This window comes from Cydia strobilella, chromosome 15 (assembly GCF_947568885.1).
Source record: "Cydia strobilella chromosome 15, ilCydStro3.1, whole genome shotgun sequence".
NCBI classification, from domain to species: Eukaryota; Metazoa; Arthropoda; class Insecta; order Lepidoptera; family Tortricidae; genus Cydia; species Cydia strobilella.
In genome coordinates this window covers 16,234,339-16,259,031 of record NC_086055.1, presented here as the reverse complement: position 1 = coordinate 16,259,031, position 24,693 = coordinate 16,234,339, and the positions used below count along the sequence as shown (strand labels likewise).

General features: G+C 38.9%; 1 protein-coding gene across 1 annotated transcript; it reads right to left on the bottom strand.

Annotated features, from left to right (window-relative positions):
• Nucleotides 1–8,347: 8,347 nt before the first annotated feature.
• LOC134747616 (alkaline phosphatase) lies at nt 8,348–23,041 on the bottom strand. The gene is made up of 9 exons (XM_063682211.1): nt 22,917–23,041; nt 15,253–15,455; nt 13,468–13,660; nt 12,725–12,888; nt 12,012–12,225; nt 10,808–10,941; nt 10,276–10,474; nt 9,428–9,640; nt 8,348–8,850 (listed from the first exon to the last, which is right to left on the bottom strand). The coding sequence occupies exons 1-9, from the start codon at nt 22,969–22,971 to the stop codon at nt 8,687–8,689; spliced, it is 1,539 nt and encodes a 512-aa protein (XP_063538281.1). The 5' UTR covers nt 22,972–23,041; the 3' UTR covers nt 8,348–8,686.
• Between the last annotated feature and the right edge of the window lie 1,652 nt (nt 23,042–24,693).

Below are 24,693 nucleotides of genomic sequence, written 5' to 3'. Positions count from 1 at the left end.
TTTTTGCGAAGACAGCTGCGAAGGGTGAACGCTGGTTTCAAGTCGGGTTCCGTAGTAAAGAGCTTTGTGATATTGTAAAGTTGGTATTTCGTATACTATGCTGCCAATAAAGGTGTTATTTACCTTCTTAATGGGTAGGTACCTACGTATATTAAATTAGGAGTTGAAAAGATTGCGCCAAAGAAGCGTTGATAGCCTAGCTGCAAGGGCGTGCGACTACACGAGCCTAAGTCACCTCGTTTGACCTACATACCGAAACAGTGTCCCGCCTCGTCTCCACCTCGGTACGAAGTTCACAAATGGTGTTGTCTGCTACCTCTAACTTAAACTGCACCTCTGCCAGACTCGTCTTCAGGAATGTAGGTAATGTCCTTCAGGAGCCTGATGACCGGCGGTAACCGGTCCAGCCCCGCTTCGCAACGAAGGCAGGCACTTAGTCTAGATCGGTCTCCTTCAACACTAATTATTTATGTCCTGGAGACTCTTCACACCCCCATCCCTCCGACGGGTTGACATCTGGTCAATTTTGCCGAGCGTCTGGAAGAGAAGCGCCTTGCCACTGCAAATATCGTCTTCAGTGTAACTTCATTTGCAGATCTACCTGATGCTGACTTCATCCATGGTGTCTATAGCATTCTGTATGAGTTGTTGCGAACCCATTGCGAAAAATACAGGGCAGCGACCTATTTACGACGCATCATTTACATAATATTTACCAAATGCTTTTCGAAGAAAAACATCGCGAGAAAACCGGACTAATCCCAGTAAGGCCTGGGGGAACCTCTGGGGAGGTCAAATGACAGTCGCTTTCGTAAAAACTAGTGCCTACGCCCTAATTCTTGGGATTAGTTACTAAGCAAAGATTAGTTACTTGGGGTTCTTCAAAAAAGGAGTGTACAGGTTTTTAAAGGGTCGGCAACGCGCGTTTAATACCTCCGGTGTTGCAGGCGTCCATAGGCTACGGTAACTGCTTACCATCAGGCGGGCCGTATGCTTGATTGCCACCGACGTGGTATAAGAAGAAGTAAGAATGTAAGCATGTGTCATAGATCTATGTTTAGAAACAATAAATTTGGGGTACCACAAGGAAGTATCCTTGGGCCGCTTCTTTTCTTAGTATACATCAATGACCTTGTAGATATAATTAATTACAAGTGCGTCTTATTCGCTGATGACATATCCATTGTAGTTACCAATGATTTTTCGATGGGCATTAACCACCACGAGTCGCAGGTTAATGAGACAGTAAATATTGTAGTCGAGTGGCTTGAACGTAACAACTTAAAGACTAACTTAGATAAAACAAATTTTATTAATTTTAATAATAATAATCAGCATTTAGATATACTTTATAATGGACATAAATTAAAAGAAAACGACATTACAAAATTTTTAGGAATATTTGTTGACCGTAATTTAAATTGGTATGACCAGATAAATAATGTGTGTAATAAGATTAATAGATTTGTATATGTCCTTCGTAGATTAAGAAAAACGACAGATCACAAAACAGTTATGGCCGCCTACTATGGATATGTTGAATCTGTACTAAGATATGGCTTGATTATCTGGGGCAATGGTGGTGACATTCAGAGAGCGTTTGTTGCCCAAAAAAGATGTATTCGTGCTATCTGTGGAGTTAGTCCTTTGGAATCATGTAAACCCTTATTTTTTAGATTGGGTATATTACCTCTTGCATGTTTATATATTGAAGAAGTGTCTAAATTTGTAAGAAAGCACAGAACACTTTTTAAGACTGCTAGTGATTTATTTCCACGGAACACAAGGAACTGTAACCGACTTGTGGTGGGCAAACAACAAAAAACAAGCCGATTTAAGAAGAATTGTACGGTGATGTGTGTAAACATATATAATAAAATACCACAACAGCTTAAAGAAGTGCCCGATAACCAATTTAATAAAAAAATACGTGAGTGGCTTTTAGAACGCAGATTTTATAAATTGAATGATTTTTTGCTATATTAATGTATATTATAATGCAATAAGGTTAGAAATATTTATAAATGGGCTCATAATATTATTCATTTTTTAATTAAGTTTAAATTTAATTGTATTTGTACATATGTAAATAATTGTGAATATTTTGCATGCTATAGATTATGGCTAATTAAGGAGTGTACATAAAAATACTTATTGTAATAACACCTGTAAACCAACCCTTATTATAGCAAAATAAATTGATTGATTGATTGATTGATAAAAAAAAAGCAGACCCCAGGCTCCAATGAGCATAGGAAAGACGCCAGGAAGATGATGAACAGTTAAAAAGATAGAAAATGAGTAGGTAATGCTCATGAAATACTACCTACTTCACTCCCTCACTCCGTCGGATGACTGATAATTCGTCAATCTTATTGCAAAATAAGGCCCAATTCCATGGATGTGGTTACTTAAGAATGTGTTACTGTTTGTACAACCAAGTAGACCGTACAACGGAACCCTAAATTGTATCATACGTTTATTTATGCAACCGGTTTTGATAGGTATTGTCAGAGCGGACGTGTACAATGCGCACGGGCAGACTTTGTTTTAAATAAGTTTAAGGCCTATTATCGCTTGCACCGCTTTATCAAGTTACAATAATAGGTAGGTATATCAATGTTATTAATTCCGTAGTGAGATTTATTTATATCCCCTATTTGCATTTATGTATTATCTAAAATTGCAAGATCCGTATACGTAACGCGTAAGTATATTATACTTTGTTTTCTATGTGTTCCCGTTCCGTATCCCTTCAAGTAATACGTAAGTAAGGTCTTTTTGCAATTTTTAACCCTCTCCCCCCTTCTTTTTTTAGGAAAAGTAAGCAAAGCTCTATTACGTAAACATTGTTTGCGATTGCTTAATTAATTTATGAGCAGTAGTTTATCAAGTCTATTACAGATAAGACAAGTGAGTAGTGGGCAGTTATTTAACCCGTTCAATATTTTTTTTTAATTATAAACTGATCGGCGATTGGCCCTAGTCACACCTGATGGAAAGTGAAGACAGGAATGAACTGAAATAATAATAATAACATTTTCATAGAAAATAATTTAATTTGTTCTTAGAGTGAAGACAGGGCCTAAGATGGAGCTCACCGGTTCAGTAACAGCCTATTCACTCTTGTTTTAAAGAGACCGAGGTCATATTGATCAGGGAATACAGATGGCGGGAGCGCATTCCATTCCTTAGACGTCCGTACCAAAAAGGAGGAGGCAAAACGTTTCGTCCGAACGAATGGAATGTGGACCACGAACGGGTGCATTCGCTCCCCGCGCCTGGATGTCCGATGATGGAAAGGGGAAGGTGGGATCAGGTCGTGCAGTTCCTGTGCGCACTCCCCGAAATGTATCCGATAGAACACCGATAGGCAAGAGACTCGACGGCGATGCTCAAGGCTCTGTATCCTTGACTTGACAGATGGGTCATCGCCAAAGAGTCTATGAGCAGGGGGGTGTCACTGCGCAGTTTAGGTATATTTGGCCGGCGCACCGCCCGGGCAGGTGTATGGCAGTGGGCTGCCGCTCGCGCAAAATTGAAAACACGCAATGGCTTCGAAACCTAAATCGCGATCTAATCTGTATAAAAGATAATGTTATGTTTACGGATGTCTGAATAAACGGAAGAACAAGGAAGCAGAATTTTTTTTTTTAATTCCGGACTACATGGACCGACATATTTTCAAAGGAATAATTACTTCTGTGGCATACCTACTTCCGTGAGAATCAGACATACTATCTCCGGCTAAAAATTTTATGTTTACAGAATCAACGTTTGTAATTCCTACATATTTATCTTAAAAATAATAAATCAGTAGGTATAGGTACAAAAACTTGTCAAGCGACAACCCCGTGCCGACACTCGCAGCTCGGTCATAAAACTGCGGCGCGCAAAGAAGATTCACGGTTCGTGCGCGGTTATAAGTTTCAATTTTGCTTGCAGGCGGCGAGTATAGGTATAATTTTGTACCTAAATCTGGCTTTTGTGAAGGAGTGAATTTTCTGTACGGTAGGACTATTAGTTATTCTGTGCTATGAGCCCGGCGCTCTACTGAGTACAATATGCGAGTAAATGTATGTTATTTGGGGGAAATCCCGAAGATATGTTTCGCTTTAGAGCATAGACAAAGACAACCAGGGTTGCCAATGTTATACGGGTGCATGTTGTAACCTAAACTACAAAAAAGACCTATTGTAACACATGTATGCAATAAACGATATGATATGATATGATATGCTCTAATCAAAATGGACAAAATTTTAAGAGTTTTGAGTGATTCACGGTTAGTTTCACTAGACTTATATTGACCGAAATATAGATATAGACCGTGATTACCTAGAATGAATGTACCTATAGAATGAGGGCAGACCGAGCGCGGTTTACCCAACTTTGACACCCACCCGCTATCTTCAGTCACTCGTGAACAAGATGCATGTAATTGCGTCGAAATATCGGGAGACAAAATTTTGTAAAAAGTCCGAAAAAGTTAATATGCCTTATCCTCCGTGTCATCAAAAATAACCAAAGCAAAGATACTTCCTATCTCGCATGCGAGTCGCATACAATTTTGTCCAGAGAGAGAATTCATTTATTATGTTATCATAATCTTTTTATCGGCTTAGCCACAAATTATTGTAGACAAATAAGAGCCAAATTCGCTTATGTAAGATTAAAAAAAATGTTTAAGTATCATTTAAGTTTTTATCGCTTTAAAACAAGCTGTGCAGTACGCAGTTTTTTTTTTAATTTTTCCCCATGCATTTTACCTTAGTCAAATTCCATTTAAATGTTGAATGTAATTTAACTAAGGTAAAATGCACGGGGAAAAATTAAAAAAAAAACAGCGTTCTGTACGGCTTGCTTTAAAGCGATAAAACCTAAATGATACTTGAACATTTTCCTCGCGTTCCAGTTGCCTTTCCCGACGCATGGAAGCTCGCTATAGTTAAGCCGATACCTAAGAGTGGAAAAGTTGAGGAATTAAAAGATTTACGGCCAATAAGTCTTCTACCCGTTCTTTCTAAAGTCTTAGAGCGAGTCGTTGAGAAACAATTTGAGACGTATCTAGAAGAGAACAGCCGCCTTCCTACAATACAGTCGGGGTTTCGTGTTGGGCATGGAACTTCCACGGCTTTGGCACATGTTAGTGACGATATTTTAGCAGCATCCGATGAAGGAAGAAGCTCTATACTTGTTCTGTTAGACTTCTCAAGAGCTTTCGATTGCCTGAACTCCCAACTACTTCTTGCAAAGTTATCATATTATGGTTTGTCAGATAATGCTCTAGAATGGTTTAAATCATTTCTAACTAAAAGGAAACAGCAAGTAATATCTGAGGACCAAAACGGAAACCCCATAGTGTCACAAATAAGGGAGCTGAACCGAGGTGTACCACAGGGTTCAATACTCAGCCCTCTTCTGTTTGTAACGTTTACGGCGGACATAGTAAAGGTTCTAAAACACAGCAAAGTCCATCTTTATGCAGACGACACGCAAATTTATAGGTCATTTTACGCCAAGGACTCAGAACTTGCTATCATTGAACTAAATAACGACCTAGAAGCTATTAATGAGTGGTCACATAAAAACACCCTCGTCTTGAATGCGGCCAAAACAAAATATCTAGTAATGGGCACTAAACAGCAAGTAAGCAGTGTTATTAGTCAGAATTTAAATATAGTAATAAACGACAAGGTACTTGAGAGAGTTACTGAGGCTAGAAATTTGGGTCTAGTTATTGATGAGCAGCAAAGATATATTGACCATATAAATATCAAAATAAAGAATGCCTTTTTTAAACTAAAGGTGCTGTATAATATACGCAAACATCTCGAATATAAGATAAGAGTCATCCTTACTGATTAACTCGTATTATCTCCCTTTAACTATTGTGACACAGTGTACGGACCAAGGCTGCACAAATATACTAAGCGCGCCATCCAGAGGGTTCAAAATGCCTGCATCCGATTTTGTATAAATGTCCCAAAAAGGGCTCACATATCTCCAATCCTGGCTGAGAAAGGGATACTTAACATGGAGTCACGAAGGGAACTTCACATAGCATGCCTGACACATAGAGTAGTGTATACTAAAAAACCGATTTACCTGTTTGAAAAACTATCCTTCCACAAAGAAAATCGATACCCCACACGAGAGACAATAAAGCTAAATTTAATGATGTTTAAGCATAATTATGCAGGGTTTAAGGGTAGCTTTAGGTACGCTGCTTCAAAAATATGGAACAATATACCACCACCGATTAGATATAAACGTTGTTTGATTACATTTAAAAAACACTGCAAACGCTTAATATTTAATAAACAACTGGAAACGGCAAATCTGCGTACCTAGGTAAAAATAAAATAAATAAAAATAGATGAGTAGTCTTAGAGATTTTCAGCACTTTGTTATTTATATAAATTGAAGTTTGAGATTTGGTTAAGTGAGAATTGTATTTGTGTTGTGTAGTTAAATACGGAGCTAATTTAATTTATTTTAATTGGTATCTTGGTCTGGGCTGAAAAACAGCGCTGCAGTGTCACTCACGCTGAGCTGATGCTGGCAGCATTATGCTGACGCCCAAACCATTTGTCACAGCAAATGTTTAGTTATTAAGTTACAGATATAAGGTTAAGGTTATAGATATAATGTTTATAGGTTAAGTAACTTTTTGATATTGTGTTTTCTGTATTCGCTGTTGTGGCAATAAATACATATTCATTCATTCATTCATTCATTCATTCATTCATTCACTGCTTACCTAACTATTTAGAAGCTTTAAAATGGGTGGGAAGCAAACATAATGGTTCATTAATTTCATTATACTATGAGAAGATATGCGCATACTACATTCAAAAATGCCTTTTTTACTGACTGCTCGAGGGTTTCTCAGATTATATGTCCGATTTACTACACTGGCAACACCAGTCAAACTCAAAAGGCCGGACATCATTGGACAAGGAAATGTCAATCGCATTAATGTTGCTGGTCCAAATCTGTAAAATTGTAACTTGTAACCCGTACCACAGAATAAATAATAGTACTACCGTACAGAAAGGAAACTTCCTACAAAACCGAAGTTTGATGCTGTCCCTTTCTAATATAAGGCACTATCCCTTTCGGTTATTTAGGGTTGTCAAAATTCAAGTCATTGTCTTATTTGTGGATGCAGGCGGACGTCACGTCAAGTTGTGCCAACCCTAATGCTGAGCCGTATGGAGCCCAGTTTGCCCGAAGTAGGGGGGGTTCCGCACCCCTGCCCGTACTTAAAATTATAAAATGGGGCCCAAATCCTGTGCAGCTACACTAAATACATCTTTGTAAAGCACAGAAAAGAAAATACTTTTTTACTATCTTTTTTATTTTTGTTTTACGTGTTGTAAACCTTCTGAAACAGCCATTCTCAAAGTGTGCTCCGCGGAGCCCCAGGGCTCCCGCAAAGCCTTTGTAGGGGCTCCGCAAGAAAAAACCGGCCAAGTGCGAGTCGGACTCGCGTCCCAAGGGACCGTACATTACACAATTTAAACAATGTATTTTTTATGTGAAACGTGAGTCTTAAAAAATACTTTAAAAAACCCGTAGGGGTCGGATCAAAAACTAAGTAATTAAGTCAGACTCACGCTTGACTGCACATTTCTAATAGGTTTTCCTGTAATCTATAGGTTAAGATCTATTTTGTGTATTTTTTTTCAACATTTTAGACCCAGTAGTTTCGGAGATAAAGAGCGGGGAATGGTCATTTTTTGCCTATTTTCTTGAATAACTTTTAAATTGTTTATCCTTAAATTATAAAAAAATATATATTTGAGAATCAAACAATGAGCTCTTTCATTTGATATGTAACATTATATAGTTTAAAAACTTTATTTTTTAATTTTCTCATTTACTCCCTAAAAGTGGCCCCCATGTTTAAAATTGATTTGTTTACGTTACATGTCCGTCTTTGGGTCACAAACTTACATATGTATACCAAATTTCAACTTAATTGGTTCAGTAGTTTCGGAGAAAATAGGCTGTGACAGACGGACAGACAGACAGACGCACGAGTAATTCTATAAGGGTTCCGTTTTTTTCCTTTTGAGGTACGGAACCCTAAAAACGAAAAACAATCAAAATCCAGCTCTTCTGTATATGGCTAATGGTGACGAACGATTTTTTTTTTATTTGGGGTTTCGTCAAATATTTCGCTTTTCAAAAGGGTTCCATCACCAAAAAAAGTTTGAGAACCGCTGTTCTAAACAGTAAGGTTTACGTTTCCTATTTACCTACAGTTTTTGCAATTTACATAGAGCCTAAGTATAGTAAGTATAGTAATTTATGACATAAGTTTAAAAGAAAACAAATGTTTGAATTCTATAAAAATAAATATATTAAGTCTCCTATTGTATAATACTTTACTAATCTCTCTAGTCTCTACTCTCTATACATATAATTGAAAATCTTAGTCAAAAAGTAAAATTATTTCCTGTAATGATAGTATTTTGACAACCCCTTGTGCTCATGGGCAATCGAAAAACATAACCTTTTGCTTAAAATTTCTTTTTCTAAATTAAGTATTAGCTAAAGCCCGCTCCAGACCACGCGGCGAGAAGCCGCGAACGCGAGTGTGGAGACGATTTCGCTGATTAGCAAACTAAACTCCTCACTCGCGTTCGCGCCTTCGCGGGTGGAGTGTGGAGGGCCCTTAACAAATTAAATGTATAACGCCTGCGACCAGTAACACACTGAGCGCGAGCGCGGCGGCTGTAGCCGCGGCGGCCGCGTGGGCCCCGATCTGCGCGGCGCGACACAGCGCGTGGAACACGTAGTGCTGCTCGTGCACGCTGTGAAACAGGTGCGCTTTTGGCCCTAAAAATGAGAAGGTTGTTAGCCAATGGATGAAATGTCTGCTTAAAAAAATCGGCTTGGGCCTCTGCCACAAGGCTTAGGCTCTAGCCCACCCACAAGGCTAGGAGGCCGCCAAAAACCCCTCAAAAAAGCCCCCTACAATCCACTCACGCTCCTTTACTGCAAAGACAAGAATCGCCCTAACTGCCTTACTCGTATACCAGGCAACATCAAACAAGAAGGAAACTATAACTCTAGCGTATATCGTCGTATCCCCACCCCCATGGCTGTTCTCATCCAGAATGATGCCAGCTATCTGCTTATTCATAAAATCGTCATTGTTCTCCGGTTCCCTTCGGACGACGTGTTGGCCTTTCGTCTTCCTCTTCAAAAGGAAAGGGGATCTAGTGAAGCCTACAGTTCATACTCACTTCGCTAAAATCGGAAACTTAAACTTGACATTGACACTTCGCGCCTATAAGCCGGTTCCAATAACAATACCCCCTTGATTTTATGCACGCAGCCTACTGACACCCCGACGAGACACCCGGACTTCAAAAGATTGGACAACATTAAACAAAAAGGAACCAAACCGTACCTCTAGCATATATCGTGGTATCGCCACCCCCATGGTTGTTCTCATCCAGAATGATGCCAGCTATCTGCTCATACATGAAGTCATCACTGTTGCCCGGTTCCCTCCGGACTACGTGTTGGTCTTCCACTTCGTAATGCAAGGCGCCCGGCCCGCCGGTGCCGTAGGAGAGTGTCGTGTAAGGTTTGCGGTCGTAGGGGGATACTTCGGAGTGGCCTGAAATCATAGACAGTATGGTCACCGTTGTCAGCAGTGACACTCTTAACTGACATACTTAAATGTCCTTGCAATAAACCTTACTAATCAGTTAACTCTCTTCTTAGATTCTTTTGGATACCTATTGATAGACAGAGTATGTTTGTCGTCAGCAGTGTGTCACCAGTAGAATATCAGTTTCATCTGTCTTATCAATCGCAACATTGTCGCATCGCATCCTTTACCTTTGGCAGTCTTGCCAAAGATTATTGAACATCATAAACATGATCGATCGGTTGATCCGTGCAAGTTTACTTAATGTTATGTACTTATGTTATGTTCTTATGTCGTCATATTGTATCTCTTTTTGTATTAGTCTGTGTAAACTATGTGTAATTTATTTTTCGCCATATTTTATGTCTCTTTTGCTTTCTTTTTGTCTGTTACCTTCCGTGATTCTCACCTGATGGTCTCATCGAAAGATCAGCGCTGGAAGTCGCCAGCAGCATGCTGAGATGGGGCCATTTCGTGACACTTTATTTTCACTATGTTCTTTTAATGTATGTCTATTGTCTGTGTGTTTGCGAATAAAACTATTCTATTCTATTCTATAAATGGCTACGGGCAGCATGTTGGCTTCGTACGGTACTACTTACCAAAGATATTGGATCCTCGAAGCGGATATCCGTTGATAGACAGGGTATGTGTATGATCCGCAGTAACCACAAGGAGCGTATCAGCTTCATCTGTCATAGAGGCGGCGACTCGGACGGCATCTTCCATGGCCGCTGCTTCGTCGATGGCGGTCTTTGCGCGCCCGCGGTGGTGCGCCATGTCTATGTTGCCGCCTTCTACCTGTGGAAGAATGATTGAGAGTTAATTAATGCAATGGAGAGAGAATGGAATAGGATCGTGTCGTGACGAGAGCGTACTTGGGACAAACAAATGAGAAATGCCCGGCTGGACGTCCAAGGTACCCCTAGAAAGACGTGACTGGCGAGAGCTATCGCAAAACCGAGAGGCGTGATCTGGTGTCGGAGGCCAAGACTCCCTTTGGGTCGTTGTGTCACCGTTGTAAGTACGAAACAGATAATAGTCTGTATCAGTAATTTCGTCGAAAATGACTCACTATAAGAGCATTTTCTCAGGCCTCTTGCGTCGCCAGTAATAATTTGTAAGATGACTCACCATAAGGAAGTACCCATTAGGGTTCCTCCGCAGCACCTTGATGGCAGCCTCCACCATCTCACTGATCGACGGCATGCCTTCGGGACCATGGATCCGCTCGAATTCATACGCCATATGTCCGTTGGCGAATATCCCTGTAAATGGGAGACAAAAATTGAATAGATAAGTGTGGATTTTGATGACATGTATTTTGTATTTGACAGAATCAAGCATTCATCTCTTCTAAAACAACCGTACCACTTTCCTCGGAGGAATCACTGAATCCTGAGTCACAGGCTTTGTCCTAGTTCAGGAAACAGAGGCTCAATCCAAATGAAACTGTTACAAACCTAATATAAGTTTTATTTTGTAATTTAGTCTAAGGCTTACATAATGTATTAGGTTTCAAGTAAATAAAGATTTATTTTTTCTATCTACCGTGTATTCATTATGTCAATCATCGAATCCTACGAGTACCTACGGCCGTTTATCGCGACGAATACCCATACCTACCCTGTATGAACAGAACTACCTATCTACGTTGAATTTGGGAATGCTATAATGTAAAATCAGTATTTACTGGCAATTTATTCAGCTTCAGATCCTTTTTATAGCGATGCATCGCCTGGTCAGATAATACTAGACATTAATATAGGTATAGGGATCATACAACAATATTAGGGTTGTCTCACTGTAATAATAACAACACCCCAATTTGACTCTAGCCCTCGTTGCCATAAGGTTCACATAGGGTCAGCCGGTCAGTTAATTATGTTCCCAATCACAGAATAAACAACAGTATCTCTTACAAAATAACTTTTTTTATATAGCCCTTTGTTCTGAAAATGTTGGTTTTTTGGTTGTAGTTTTGAGTGTTTATATGAAGTCTCTTAATTCAGTGTGCCTGTCGGCAAAGGCCTCCTCCAACTCCTTCCAGTATTTCCTCTCTCTTGCACCCTTGTCCAGAGTGGTCCCACTGGACGTATAATTTCGTCTTCCCATCGTGTTAATTGAGGGCCTTGCGCTCTTGACCCATCTCTAGGGTGCCACATTAGAATTCTTTGGCTCCACTTCTCAGTCTTGCATCTTATAGTGTGACCTGCCCATCTCCATTTTTGTATGTCTATGTGGGTGAGGATATCTGCTATTTTTGTTCTGGTTCTTATGTCAGAGCTGTCTCTATATGATAAAGATAAACAACAGTATCTCTTACAAAATCACTTACCCATCAAATAATCCGTATCGTCAAAGTTAACCCCGCTCAGCTCACTATTGTTCTGCACCACGCTGTACTTCAGGTCCCTCTGTTCCTTGTCCATTTTCCAGTCCCGGATGAGGTCTCGTCCGTCCGTACTGTAACAGCCCCATAAGTTGATGGGATCACCTTCAAGAGCCGAGGAGTTGGAGACCAGCATTTGACGGCCTCCACCCATTATTACCTGGAAAGATATATCAGCATGTATAAGCAATTAAGCACGAGTAAGATCATCAAAATATTGTGGGAAAGATTTGAAATATGAATTTAGCACCTCCTTATGTTTTCCTGTGCCCCTGACAAAGGTTCCTTTGGGTTCCCCGGGCCAGTTCCCCTCCTCAACCACCTGTCTGGCTATATCCTTGCAGACTTGCGACTCCTCAGGAATAGTGCCTTGGTATTCCCAATACCAATTGTGTGGGCGTAAATCACCCCTATCACTTTACAATTAAAGTTAAAACTTACATGTATAGATCTTTCCCCGGCCAATCCTCAATCAGTTGCCTGGCGATATTCTTGCAAGCCCGCGACTCCTGGGGGATAACCGCTTCGCATTCCTAGTGCCGATCAGCAGTTTGGACGTTTAGCGGAGCGGAGGTGTGGTGTATTACATTTTAAAACTCTCTTAGACTTGTCAACTGGGCTTGTATGTTCCTTAGGCTTTTAGTAAAACAAAAACTTACATGTAGATCCCTTCCCGGCCAGTCCTCAACCAGCTGCCTGGCGATATCCTTGCAGGCCCGCGACTCTTGGGGGATGACCGATTCGCACTCCCAGTGGCGATTAGAAGTGTGGGCGTAAAGAGGAGCGGGGGTCGCGTGGGTTACTCGCATAGTGGTCACGAAACCTAGATGGTCAAAATTATTATTGTCCGTGTATGATGTATGGTATCATATACTGATATTGAAAAAAAACGAGCAGCAAATTTGAGCAGCTTTATCTCAAGTCCTATGAGGTCTATGTACACCAAAAACTCATTTTGATGAAAATTTAGACTCATGTCAACATGTCGAGCGTTTTTCGGCTTTAAATACGTGTGACCCGTTCTTAATATATTTGATATGTCTGTGTCTCGCGGAAGTTTTATTATTAAAAGAGTGCCTAAAACTGTCCTTGGTGACTTTTGCCGTAACATTAGTATTTAGTAGGGAAAATCAGTACAGCAATGGAGTTTTCCAGCCACCATTTGTCCCAAGTTGGTTATTATCATCCATAAGAGGAGCTTCTTGCTTGTATTCTTTGCTTACAGACCAATTTGATTGTACCATTTCCTAAAGTTCCTTACCGTCGTATCTCCTTGAATCAGAGTAAAAATATCAGCATCGGTAGCTTTTCAGACACCACAGGTTGGGCCTACGGTCCAAGTTGTTTATTCAGTAAACCAATAATGAATCGTGCCTTTGATTTCTTTCCTAAAGTTTTTTACCTGCACTTTTCCCTGCTTCTAAAGCCACAGCAGCCAATGACTTCAGCTGCGCCTCAGGATCCAAAGACTTGGGGCAGTCATCAACTGTCACCGTGGCGTCCACGCCGACGGTGCGCTGGTTGACCTTCGTGCCGGTGAACATGGCGGTGGCCGATGACGCGGAGTCTGGGACCATCTTGTTGGCGGAGTATGTCTGGAAGGATAGAATTGAAATAGTTAATTCTTCATACACATTCAACTTTATGGATAGAATAGAATAGCAATAGCAATAGCATTATTGGCACACCTCAAAAAAAGATACTAAAAAGAAGAAAAAAATCAGTTGATTAAACGTAGAGGCAGACAACAGGCGGTCTTATCGCTAAAGACCGATCTCTTCCAGACAAACTTTGGGTAGTGGAAACAGATACTTATTCTAAACAAATGTATGATACCAAAATGGATGCTATGAATGATAATGATGTGTAGCAATGGCGCTGGTTTTCAGGTCATAATACGACAAGAATTATCATCCTTCTAGCGTTGTCCCGATATTTTGCCACGGCTTATTTGAGGAGCCTGTGGGTCCCCTTGCTAACCTTATCCATATAATGGGCACAGGCACTAGTATAGTCTCTACCCGTCACATGTTTTGGAAAGCCTAGATCTCAATTTTCATATACTGGCAGGTACTCAGACACATTGCCGTTTGTTGCTACACGGTCACCATCGCTCATCAGATATATCGGAACGGCTGAGGTACTCAATAATATCTAAGTACACTTTAATGTCTTGATAATATACGCTTTGTTCAGATATTTTTGAACACTTTGGCCATTAAATATAAATTAGAACGATATTTCAGAGTCAAAAGTAATTGCACAGAAAAATCATCATTATGATGTAATTCAACGATAATGTTACACTTTCTTTATCAGCTTTATCTTGTTAACACCTAGATAATTAATAATGTATATTTATCGTGATTTTAAGGTTATCTGTCTGGGTACCATATTCTAATATAAACAAACTATAAGCTGCCTACACGGCCTACACCCAAAGCAAATATATTATGTATATTTAAATCTTCTTGAGGCTGAGGTGTAGGATTAAAGCCGGCGTAGTTTTATTTGACGTTCATAGCACATTGTAATTATGCCTACTTGGAGAATAAACCATCTTTATCTTTCATAGTCTTAAATCTGTGCAGGTGCTTAATAGAATATAAACTTCTATTTAATGGCGTTATAATAATAATTATAATACTTATTTAAGATGATTCATTTTAGATGAAGTTTGCGATTTTGTAAGCTATTTTGAGACATAACTACATAAGTATTTAAGAAATTAGCGGACAGAAGTAAATTAATCAAAATAATACTCTTCATTAAGAGGGGTCGTAAAGCCAGGAAATTATAAGGAAATATGGCCATCGCCCAGGTTTTTACAAGCTTTTATTTGGTTAACCTGTCCAGTTGTCTGAATTTCTGTAATCGAATCTTGCAAGTTAAATTTGACCCACTTCCCGGTTTCCGAAGAAGTCGGGTGACGTGACAATGCAATATTATGGTACCATCGAGCTGATCTGATGATGGAGATAGGAAGGAGGAGGTGGCAATAGGAACTCTGTGTTAAAACAATCTGTGTTTGGGGTTTTTACAATTGTCTCAATGGGTATTAGTTGCCTGTGGTACCTAAGAAAAGTACAGTACAGTCAGCGATAAAAGCTACTCCAAAAATGTAATTTTAGCGAATTTTTTTTACCTTTTATCTCAATTACGCTAAAAATTCTCAGGTTATTCTTACCTTAAGCAGACCAACATGTGGGAACTCCTCAAAAGCCATTCTGTAGCCCTCCCCACCCTTGTATATCCTGGTGGCGGTGATGGTGTTAGGCCCCATGCCGTCCCCTATGAATAATATTACATTCTTGGCTCTGTTCTCATTTCTCTTCACTTTCAGCGCCTCTTCGAGCTCGGCATGTGCGAGGTCCTGCCAATACTTTTTATCTGAAATGTAATTTTCATTATTAACCAATTGACTCTTTAACATGATTGCAGCTCTAAGCAAAGCAAAAATTATTTGATTGTATAAGACATGGTATAATAATAACAAGGTACTCTCTTCCGAGACTCGCTAACCACGTGATTGACACGAGCCTACGTCATCATGCTGTTAACAGGTTCACGATGACGTAGGCTTGTGTCAGTCACGTGGTTCGCGAGTCTCGGAAGAGAGTACCAGGCGGAGTATATTATTATACCGTGGTATAAGATGTGTAGTTTAGGAATAAATCGACTGTCTTGTCTTGTCTTGTGATGAGTTTTACATCTAAAAGAGATGTCGCTGTGCTCGCTGTACGGTAGCTCAGCCTGTCTGTCTGTCTGTTATCCCTTCACGCTTAAACCGCAGAACCGATTTAGATGAAATTTTGTATGGAGATAGTTTGAGAAACCGAGGAAGGATATAGGATAGTTTTTATCAATCATCATTATCATCATCCCACGCAGAAGAAGCTGATTGTATAATTGTTTTACGACATTGCGTAAGTATAATTACACCCATATTAACCATTACAATTAATCCATTGAGGCAATAATCCAACGTATCTTTACAAACAAGGTTGCATTCGGATGGCGACTCGACTTCAGCAGATGTCAGCAGCGTTGCTGTCAGTGTTAAGGATGACTCACGTTAGACCGGGCTGTGACCGGGCCGGAGCTTCCGGCGCTTACTTTTCTATGACATGACAGGTGATCACGTGATGCTCTCCATAGAAAACGAAGCGCCGGAAACTCCGACCCGGTCACGACCCGGTCTAACGTGAGTCATCCTTTAGGCAGGGATCGGATACAGGTGATTTTTGTATGGGAACGAAACCGGTAATTTTTCGTTTTTTGTTAATTATATCATTTCTAATTGGGCAATCTAATAATACGAAGTAACGACCTAAAAACACATTTGGAGTATAAAATAACTCGAAATATATGGTTATTTTGATGTATTTGCAAAAAAACCGGTTTCGATCCGTGGCTGTTAGGAACTGCTGCAGCGTTGACGGGGAGATATCAGTTCCTTGCTTGTTGTCGATGCCGCAGTGGCGTAACTAAGGAAGGGGCAGAGGGGGCAAGTGCCACGGGCACCATCCAAGGGGGGGCGCCAAAATGGGAAACTTTTGTCCGTCGTCAGGGGGCGCAAATTTGGTGACTGACGCGGGCGCCATATCCTCTAGCTACGCCCCTGATTCCGCATTACTATCACAATTATTTAGGACGTTCAATCCGTCACCCATTTTATGAGAGATATAAAATTCGGATTCGCGCAATGCTGCTGCGGTCACCATCCGAATGTAACCTTTTGGCATAAGTACTACCAGCGACTCATGTAACTGTCTATTGTAGACCTTATTTGGTCGCAATAAAGTCTCCGAATGGTCCATTAAACGCGTCGATCAAGTATCAATTTTAATCCAATATTATCGGATATTTAATGAATTAATCACATTACCTTCTTTAGAAATTTCATTTCATAGTCGTTAATGTTTTTTAGGGTTCCGTACTCCTATTACTAAGACTCCGCTGTCCGTCTGTCCGTATGTCTGTCTGTCTGTCACCAGGCTGTATCTCATGAACCGTGATAGACAGCTGAATTTTTCACAGATGATGTGTTTCTGTTGCCGCTATAACAACAAATACTAAAAAGTACGGAACCCTCGGTGCGCGAGTCCGACTCGCACTTGGCCGGTTTTTTTGTTATTCACAAAATTGCTTCATGATAAATTTAGCAACAATAGGGTCATTCAGAGGGTTGATGCTTCCAAAACGAAGGCATGCAAGGCTTATGAACTGTTTCTGTATTTCCTTGAGAAAGGCGAAACACGTATGTACATATTAACCTTTTCCTTTTAGGTAAGTGATTCGTTATAATATTTATTGTTTTTTTTCTGCATCCTTTCATCAACATCAGATGAACACCCAACCCTGAACCTACTTAAATATTAAATCCAATCCAATTGAGGGGAGATTTAAATCCTCTCGAGGCAGAGGTGTAAGCCGGCGTAGCTTTATTTGTGTCGTTTTCAAGAAAAAGGTACCACTGTGTCGCTTGCCATAAGGACGCCCAGACAGGGTATTCGTATAAAGATACAAGCAAATTACGTCTTAATGTTAAGCGACAAAATGGTACTATTTGCTTGAAAACGTCACATTTGACGTTCATAAGGGCATTGTAATAGATATGCCTACTTAAATAATAAACTATCTTTATTCTTATCTTATCTAAATATGGCTAAAAATATATGCCTACAGCTTATGTAATTTAGAACACAAAGACTAAAATTCACCAGTCCTTGAACACATCGGTGTAATTTACAATTTCCGTCAGGCAAATAGTTAAAATAGATAAAGGAATGTTATGTTTAAACCAAACGCTAAAACCCAACTTTAAGACACTGATCCAAAATACTGATTTAAACTTTCACGATTTTTACTCATTATTATTCACAACGACAGGACTTAATCGCGTAAAATAAGTTTTAAATTTATCTCCGACGTTTCGAGGACGGCGTTGTCCCCGTGGTCTCGGAGAAGACTGGTTCAAGTTGACATCAACATCTTCGAACTACCCGCACTTGGTCTTGTTTATTAACTTAAACGTTTTGCGTTTTGCTGATCCAAAATTTCGCGAACTTCAGTAAAAAGGCCCATCCAGTACGTTCTGAATCTTTGTTTTTACCACAACTTATCAAAAATATATCCAGTGTAAATTATATACCTACTCGTACTTACGATAAATAAACAAATCCAAAAATAAATAAATAAATAAATATGATCGTATCGTATCGTAAAAGATACTAGTTTTTATGCCGATTACAAAACCCAACAGGAACTAATTTTATCAACTATATGCCCCGCGCATATTGAATTAGCTTAAATATATGTATCTTATTAGAAAGCTTATTACAACGTCACAGCGCTTAAATAAGCGGACACCTACTAATTAGGAAATGTAGGTGAAATAGCACGGGTACTTAGTATCTAACCTTTGTGTTGTACAGATTTCTAAGCATTTCTTTTTTACTACCCCACTTTCCTATCAAAACAAATTCAATGGCGTTGGCCGGTCGAAGTATTTAGCAGATTGCGCCAGTATAGCTTGCCCTTTTCTTTTCTTGATGGACTTGAGGGCGGTGTTGCCCGTAGCCAATGTCACGTAAAAGGGTAGGAACAAAATAAATGCTCTTAGAGCACGACGCTGTTCGGTGGTTGTTGTAGTTGTCTCGTAAAACCGATAGCTGGATTTTACAAGAAGCACGTGGACTACCGGCCGTTGACTCCAAAATGGTGGTTAAACACGCTTTGAGATTAATTCTCCATTCACTGCACACTACCACATTAGATTATTGTATAATAAAGCTATCGATATTACACTTTAAACAATATTAATGAGCAAAAAACAAAGGAATTAATCACGAGGCTGCTATCAAGATGGCGTTCGAACCGGAAGTCATAGCTTGCCCTGTCAATTCCTAGAATTGTGTCAAATTTTTGTTTTTTTGATGGAATTGTATGCCCTGGATGCCAGCCCTTTAAGCCAAATCTCATAGAAAAAGGGGCAACCTATGATGGCGCCATCCATGCAAACCTTTGATAGTTGCCAACCCCATTCCGTATTGCCTAAAAAAGATACAAATGACAGTAGGTACAACTCGCTTAAGTACCTATGTTTAGAAAACGGAGTTTTTAAAAAGTCGTAGCGCTTTTTTGTATCACATTACGGTTGGCATAAATTTAATTAGCAATCTTGAAGCCTTTCTCGACGGACGTACTCGACTCGACTGTTTCCTCCGGGGTTTTTGAAGCTTGAGCAATGATATTTTCAACACAGATTATTAATATTAATATCTGTGTCGGACTGTTCTGCTTTTTTGATATATTTATTTTGTAAGGAGCTAGAGCACTTTAAATATTCTCAAAAACGGCCTAATTTACTAGGCCGCAATGCGAATCATGGTATTCAAAACTAACATCAATTAGCTTAAAAAGCAAAACAGTCCAACACAGATAATTTCATTACCATTTAGATCTCAAAATTTCGTTACATTTGGTTAAGTTTTGGAGGAGGAAACAGTCAAGTACGAAACCTCGTTTGTTGAGATTTTTACGCAAGATTTTTCGCCTAACCTAACCTGGCGTTGTCCTAACGCACTAAAATAAAAACTCACTGGTGGTTAAACTCATTTCCTCAAAGGTTAACTGGAAGAGATCCCATACAGGGATAAGTTCGCCTTGTTGTGGTTCATTTTTTTCTGTGACTGTGTTTTTCGTTTTGTTATTTTTTATGTACTTACAATAAAGTATATACATACATACATACATACACTACTTTTAGTTTTAGGAGCCGCTTCCAAAAGCAAATCTTATCAGTAAATAAGAACAAAAAACACTATAAGTACTCATCATTTTCTTTTGGGTGCCACAGTACTAGTGTAAGACAAAGATAGTATGATTATCTCTGTCTATGATTGAAATGAGACCTGCCTTTGACAAACTATTCCTAAAATATTTAGATCACTGTTCCCGTATCCTCTTAATCGATTTGAATCCTGAGTTTTTGACTTTCGCCCGATAGAAAAAAATCACAAACAAATGTCTAAAATGCATTTTATAAATTTATTTTGCACAAAAGCTAACAACACGAAAATTGCTTCCAAAAAAAAGGTAATATCATGTTTGAAGGAACTTATTGATTACTTTTTTGTTTATTTAAACGTACACAAAAATAAAATTTAAATTTTAACATGATATACGCGCTCCCGGGCACGCACATCCATCTTGCTCGCGCTTTCGCTCAGTGAGAGTGAGAGAAAAACACGAACTTAAAGTTACGTTCGGATTGAGACTGCGCCAAAGAAAAAAAAACCTGTGTCGCTCTATTTTATTTGGCGGTGGGTGGCTAGAAATTTTGTAACATGTAATATGTACGTATACTTGGTCTAATTTCTTTGCGTTACAATTTCTAGCATAAAAAACTAGTACCAGACATAGATATGTTACTTGAATGTTTATGCCAAATTTCATTTTTTTTATTTTTATTTATTCAGGTAAATACACATAATATACAACTTAATTACAAAAGTACCATTAAACCAGTAAGGTTTGTCTCGGTACACCATCCGCAGTAGATTTGATACAATAATAAAATATAACAACAACATAAGAAAGTTCATAACATGCTCAATTTAAGTATTATTTCAGTATATCGTTTTAAAATGAGAGGGTAACTTCAATTTTATTGTAGGGCGGCGGATAGGTTCGTGTGACTCTTAAGAAGATTCTGAAGGAAAAGAAGGAACCATGGCGAAAACGCGCATCCTCAGCGGCAAAGCAATATACCTATTAACCATGAAAAAGGTTTGAAAAACATAAAAAAAAAACCGACTTCAAAAATGATAAAATATAACTAAGAAAAAAAACCGACTTCAATGGGGGATGCCGCTGAAAGGTTACTTATTGTTAATGGTGCACTCCAGAGAATGATAATACACAAGTTGAAAATAGACTTCCTTGTATATTACAGACGTTTAAAAATAGTTCCTCTATTGAAATAAAACGGGTACGGGTGTCACCCGTTGACCACGAACGCTGTAAAGGGTTCGAAACGTCGGGATGTATTATAAATTCAATATACGCGATATAATCCGTTTTCATAGTTTTATTTCATGAGTAACTATCGCGGTAACCGAAGACAATATTAGTTCCTCTATTGTAAAATTTACATATAAAAGCAGTATTTACACGGCTACACGATAGTTTACAATAATTATTAAACATTTAGTTAAACTTCATTCACTCTCACATGCAACATCTCCACAATAACAGGTGTTTGAAAATAGTATAGGTATTATTGTTATTGAGATGAGGAATATAGGCATTATTGGCTTGAATATTAATATTAAGGGGATCCCATGCCCCAATGACCTTCGATTTGAATCCCTTAGTTTTCTTGTTTTTTGTATCTTATCATATTAACAGCAACGGATTTTAGCAATATAGTATCCCATATTTACTTCTAAGTTCATTGTTTTCGAAATATTTGGCATCAAAGTTAAACAATTTTAGGCCAAAAAACTGGTTTTCTGGCCATAACTTTTGTGTTGATTAGTTTAAAATTAAAACCTTAGACAAATTTTTAGAGACGTCTAAGACGAACCCAAATATGTAGATTTCGTATAAGTAAGATCTTTCACAGCAATCGAGATACGAAAAAAGTGTTTTTTTAGACAATGTTTAAAACAATCATAAATAAATAAGTATTCATTTTTTTCACAATCCGGTAGACAAAAATGGAGATAAAAGATTGAAGAACTGATAGCCGCTTGTCTTATAATTCTATATGTAGTGCAAAAGTAGGAGATACGATTCAAAACTTGTCAAAAATCGATGAAAACCTCAGGTAGCCCCTTAAAAGGCCGACCTGGGGTCCGATTTTTGAATCTCGATCACTCGATTTCGTGTTCTCCCTTTAATAATATTTCCACTACAAGTATAGGTTCCGAATTTCTATCGCTCGTATTCAAGAAAAGCATTTCTTTTTACTGGTTTTACACAGATTTTCGAGTGACATAATCGAGCGCTCGAAATTAAACCCCCCCCCAAAATTAGACATTAACAATTTATCGTAAATTACAGGTCCAACGAGTTAATTCTCACTGCGAACCGTCGTTACTTACCGACCCAGAAATGTAGAAGAACATGTTAGTTTTAGGTGTCAATTGTCAAGTTAGCGAAATAGGCGCCTGCTGGGAGTTGCGCCTCCTAATTTTTAGCCCGTAAACTTAAACTTGACGGTAATTAAAAAAAATTGAAGAATAAGTGTAAAAACGTCATTGAAGGCATTGAGCCGCGCAAATGAGTAACTAATTCATAAAAAGTGTAAGATTTATACCATAACGGCTCATTAATATTCGCTCGCGAACATTACTTTACTATGTATATAGGTATCTAGAATCTAGATGTACCTGATCACCAGTTTCTTTGCCTCGAGGTGCCTCGAGTTTAATGACCTGTCATGAGACATTTATATTTTCTTTTTTATTTAGACGCTCGTTAACAATTTTAGCCATTTGTTACACAATGTTCTATTGCTTAACCAAACCGTCTTTCAATTATTTTGAAAGTAATATTTGTGGGCTCTTCATTATTTAAAGTAATGTTTACTATAGCCCCTTAAGCCCACATCTATAGAAAAAAGCCATTTCAAACAAAGTTTCGCACGGAACACTAAAAATAAGTTCTACCTTCAATACAACAAACATTGAAAACGCTTTTCAAACAACAATCGCACCAGAAACCGCAGGGTATAAACACTAATTGCTGTAAACGAGAGAAAACAGAAAATAAAAATCGACTCCAAAAAGCAAGGAATCCGAATTCAAAAAACTACACTATTTAAAAAGTTCCAATTCTCACCGGTCCGAAGTGAACGCGCGCCGAACACTAATAAAAACAAAATTAGAACGCGCATGTCTAGCCTTGGCCGCTGAATGAATGGTACTGATAAATTCAGTCAGCCGGTCCGTATTGTACGATGGCCATGTGACAATGGAATTCAATTTTGCAGCGCTGTATAATGTAGTACTGAGAGCGCTTGATAGCAAAATTACCGACGTTATGCTGCATTATGTATTTAAAGAAATTAAAAAAAATGCTATGATGATGATTTTTAGCACCTTAAACATGGTAACCTTATTACGTTCTGTGTGTAGTGAAATCGTCGAGTTACTATGGTATCCGAAGCTACATAAACTAATTTTAGACCTAGATATATCTAATCTGGGGCGTCGCTTGCGGGAGAGGGGTCTTGACCCGACCCCCGCTCCGGGTCGTTCCTGGCGCAGAGGCTGTCCATCGCGATAGCGGTTCAACGCGGAAACGCGGCAAGCGTGATGGGCACCTTTGCGTCGGGATCGATGGGGGGGGGGGGGGGGGGGGTTGTTCGACTAGTTTTTATGGGTTAGTTTAGATTTAGTTTTTTTTTATTGTAATCTTTATGTGTTGTAGGTATTGTATTGTAAATTAATAAATAGTATATCATTAAGTGCCAGTTGCACCATCCACACTTGACAGACTGATCAACGTCACCCGGCGCGCCGCGGCGGTTTACTATGAAACTTTCCATTCAATCAAATTTAGCGAACTCTTTAACGATGACAAACAGTTGGTGCAACCGACCCTTAGAGTAGTATTGCAATGTAATTATGATGACGTGTACATTTGTAATTTTGACCTAATAAATAATTAATCGATTTAAAACCCGTATACTATTGTAAGTACTAAGTTTCAGAGCAATCTAGATAGACGTTTTAAAATGAGAGCTTACTGAGCTTGCCAGGGACTTAAAGGCCCATAGATACAGACATACAAACTAAGACACATAAAATAAATATAATCTTAAAAACTAATAATCATTTTGGCGACACAACAGTCTTTTGCAGCGTCACCTGTTTTGGTTCCCACGTATTCGCCGAAATACCACACTCTCCGTCTGTCCGTCTGTCTGTCTGTCACCAGGCGGTATCTCATAAACCGTGTTAGCTAGACAGTTGAAAGTTTCACAAATAATGTATTTCTGTTGCCGCTATAACAACAAATACTAAAAAGTACGGACCTTCGGTGGGAGAGTCCGACTCGCACTTTTCCGGTTTGTTTAAGTAACTTAAGACGATAGGGTATTTATCTGTATTTAAAATAAATTATTTCACACCATGCAAGAAATAAAGCACCAGAAGATTAATATAAAAACGTAGACAGCAGTTATTTTAAGACACAATTTATATTTTAAAACCCGTATAAAACTATAAAGAATAGGTAATTTGATTGAGACCTGACACTCTTTGATAGAGAAAGATAGTCTTATTGCGATTCCTATAAGAGGAAAAAGAAAATAGTGACATGCTTTGTCCTTATCACCGACCGGGTGGCATCATAGGTAGGAGGCAATGGCGAAATATCGAAATTTATAAGACTGAAAGAGAAAAAATCCTATGCTGCCCAAATTTTCTACGAATATTCTTTCTCTTACCCCCGGTCGCTCGGTGGCGCGTCTATAACTACTTGTATATAATATGTCTATGTCAAATACCCTATTTATACCCTTGACTATCCCACCAACGCTTCTTAGAATTTGAGCTTTCTCATACTTTACTAAGCAATGACATTACCAGAGCTTGCGACTGCAATCGGAATA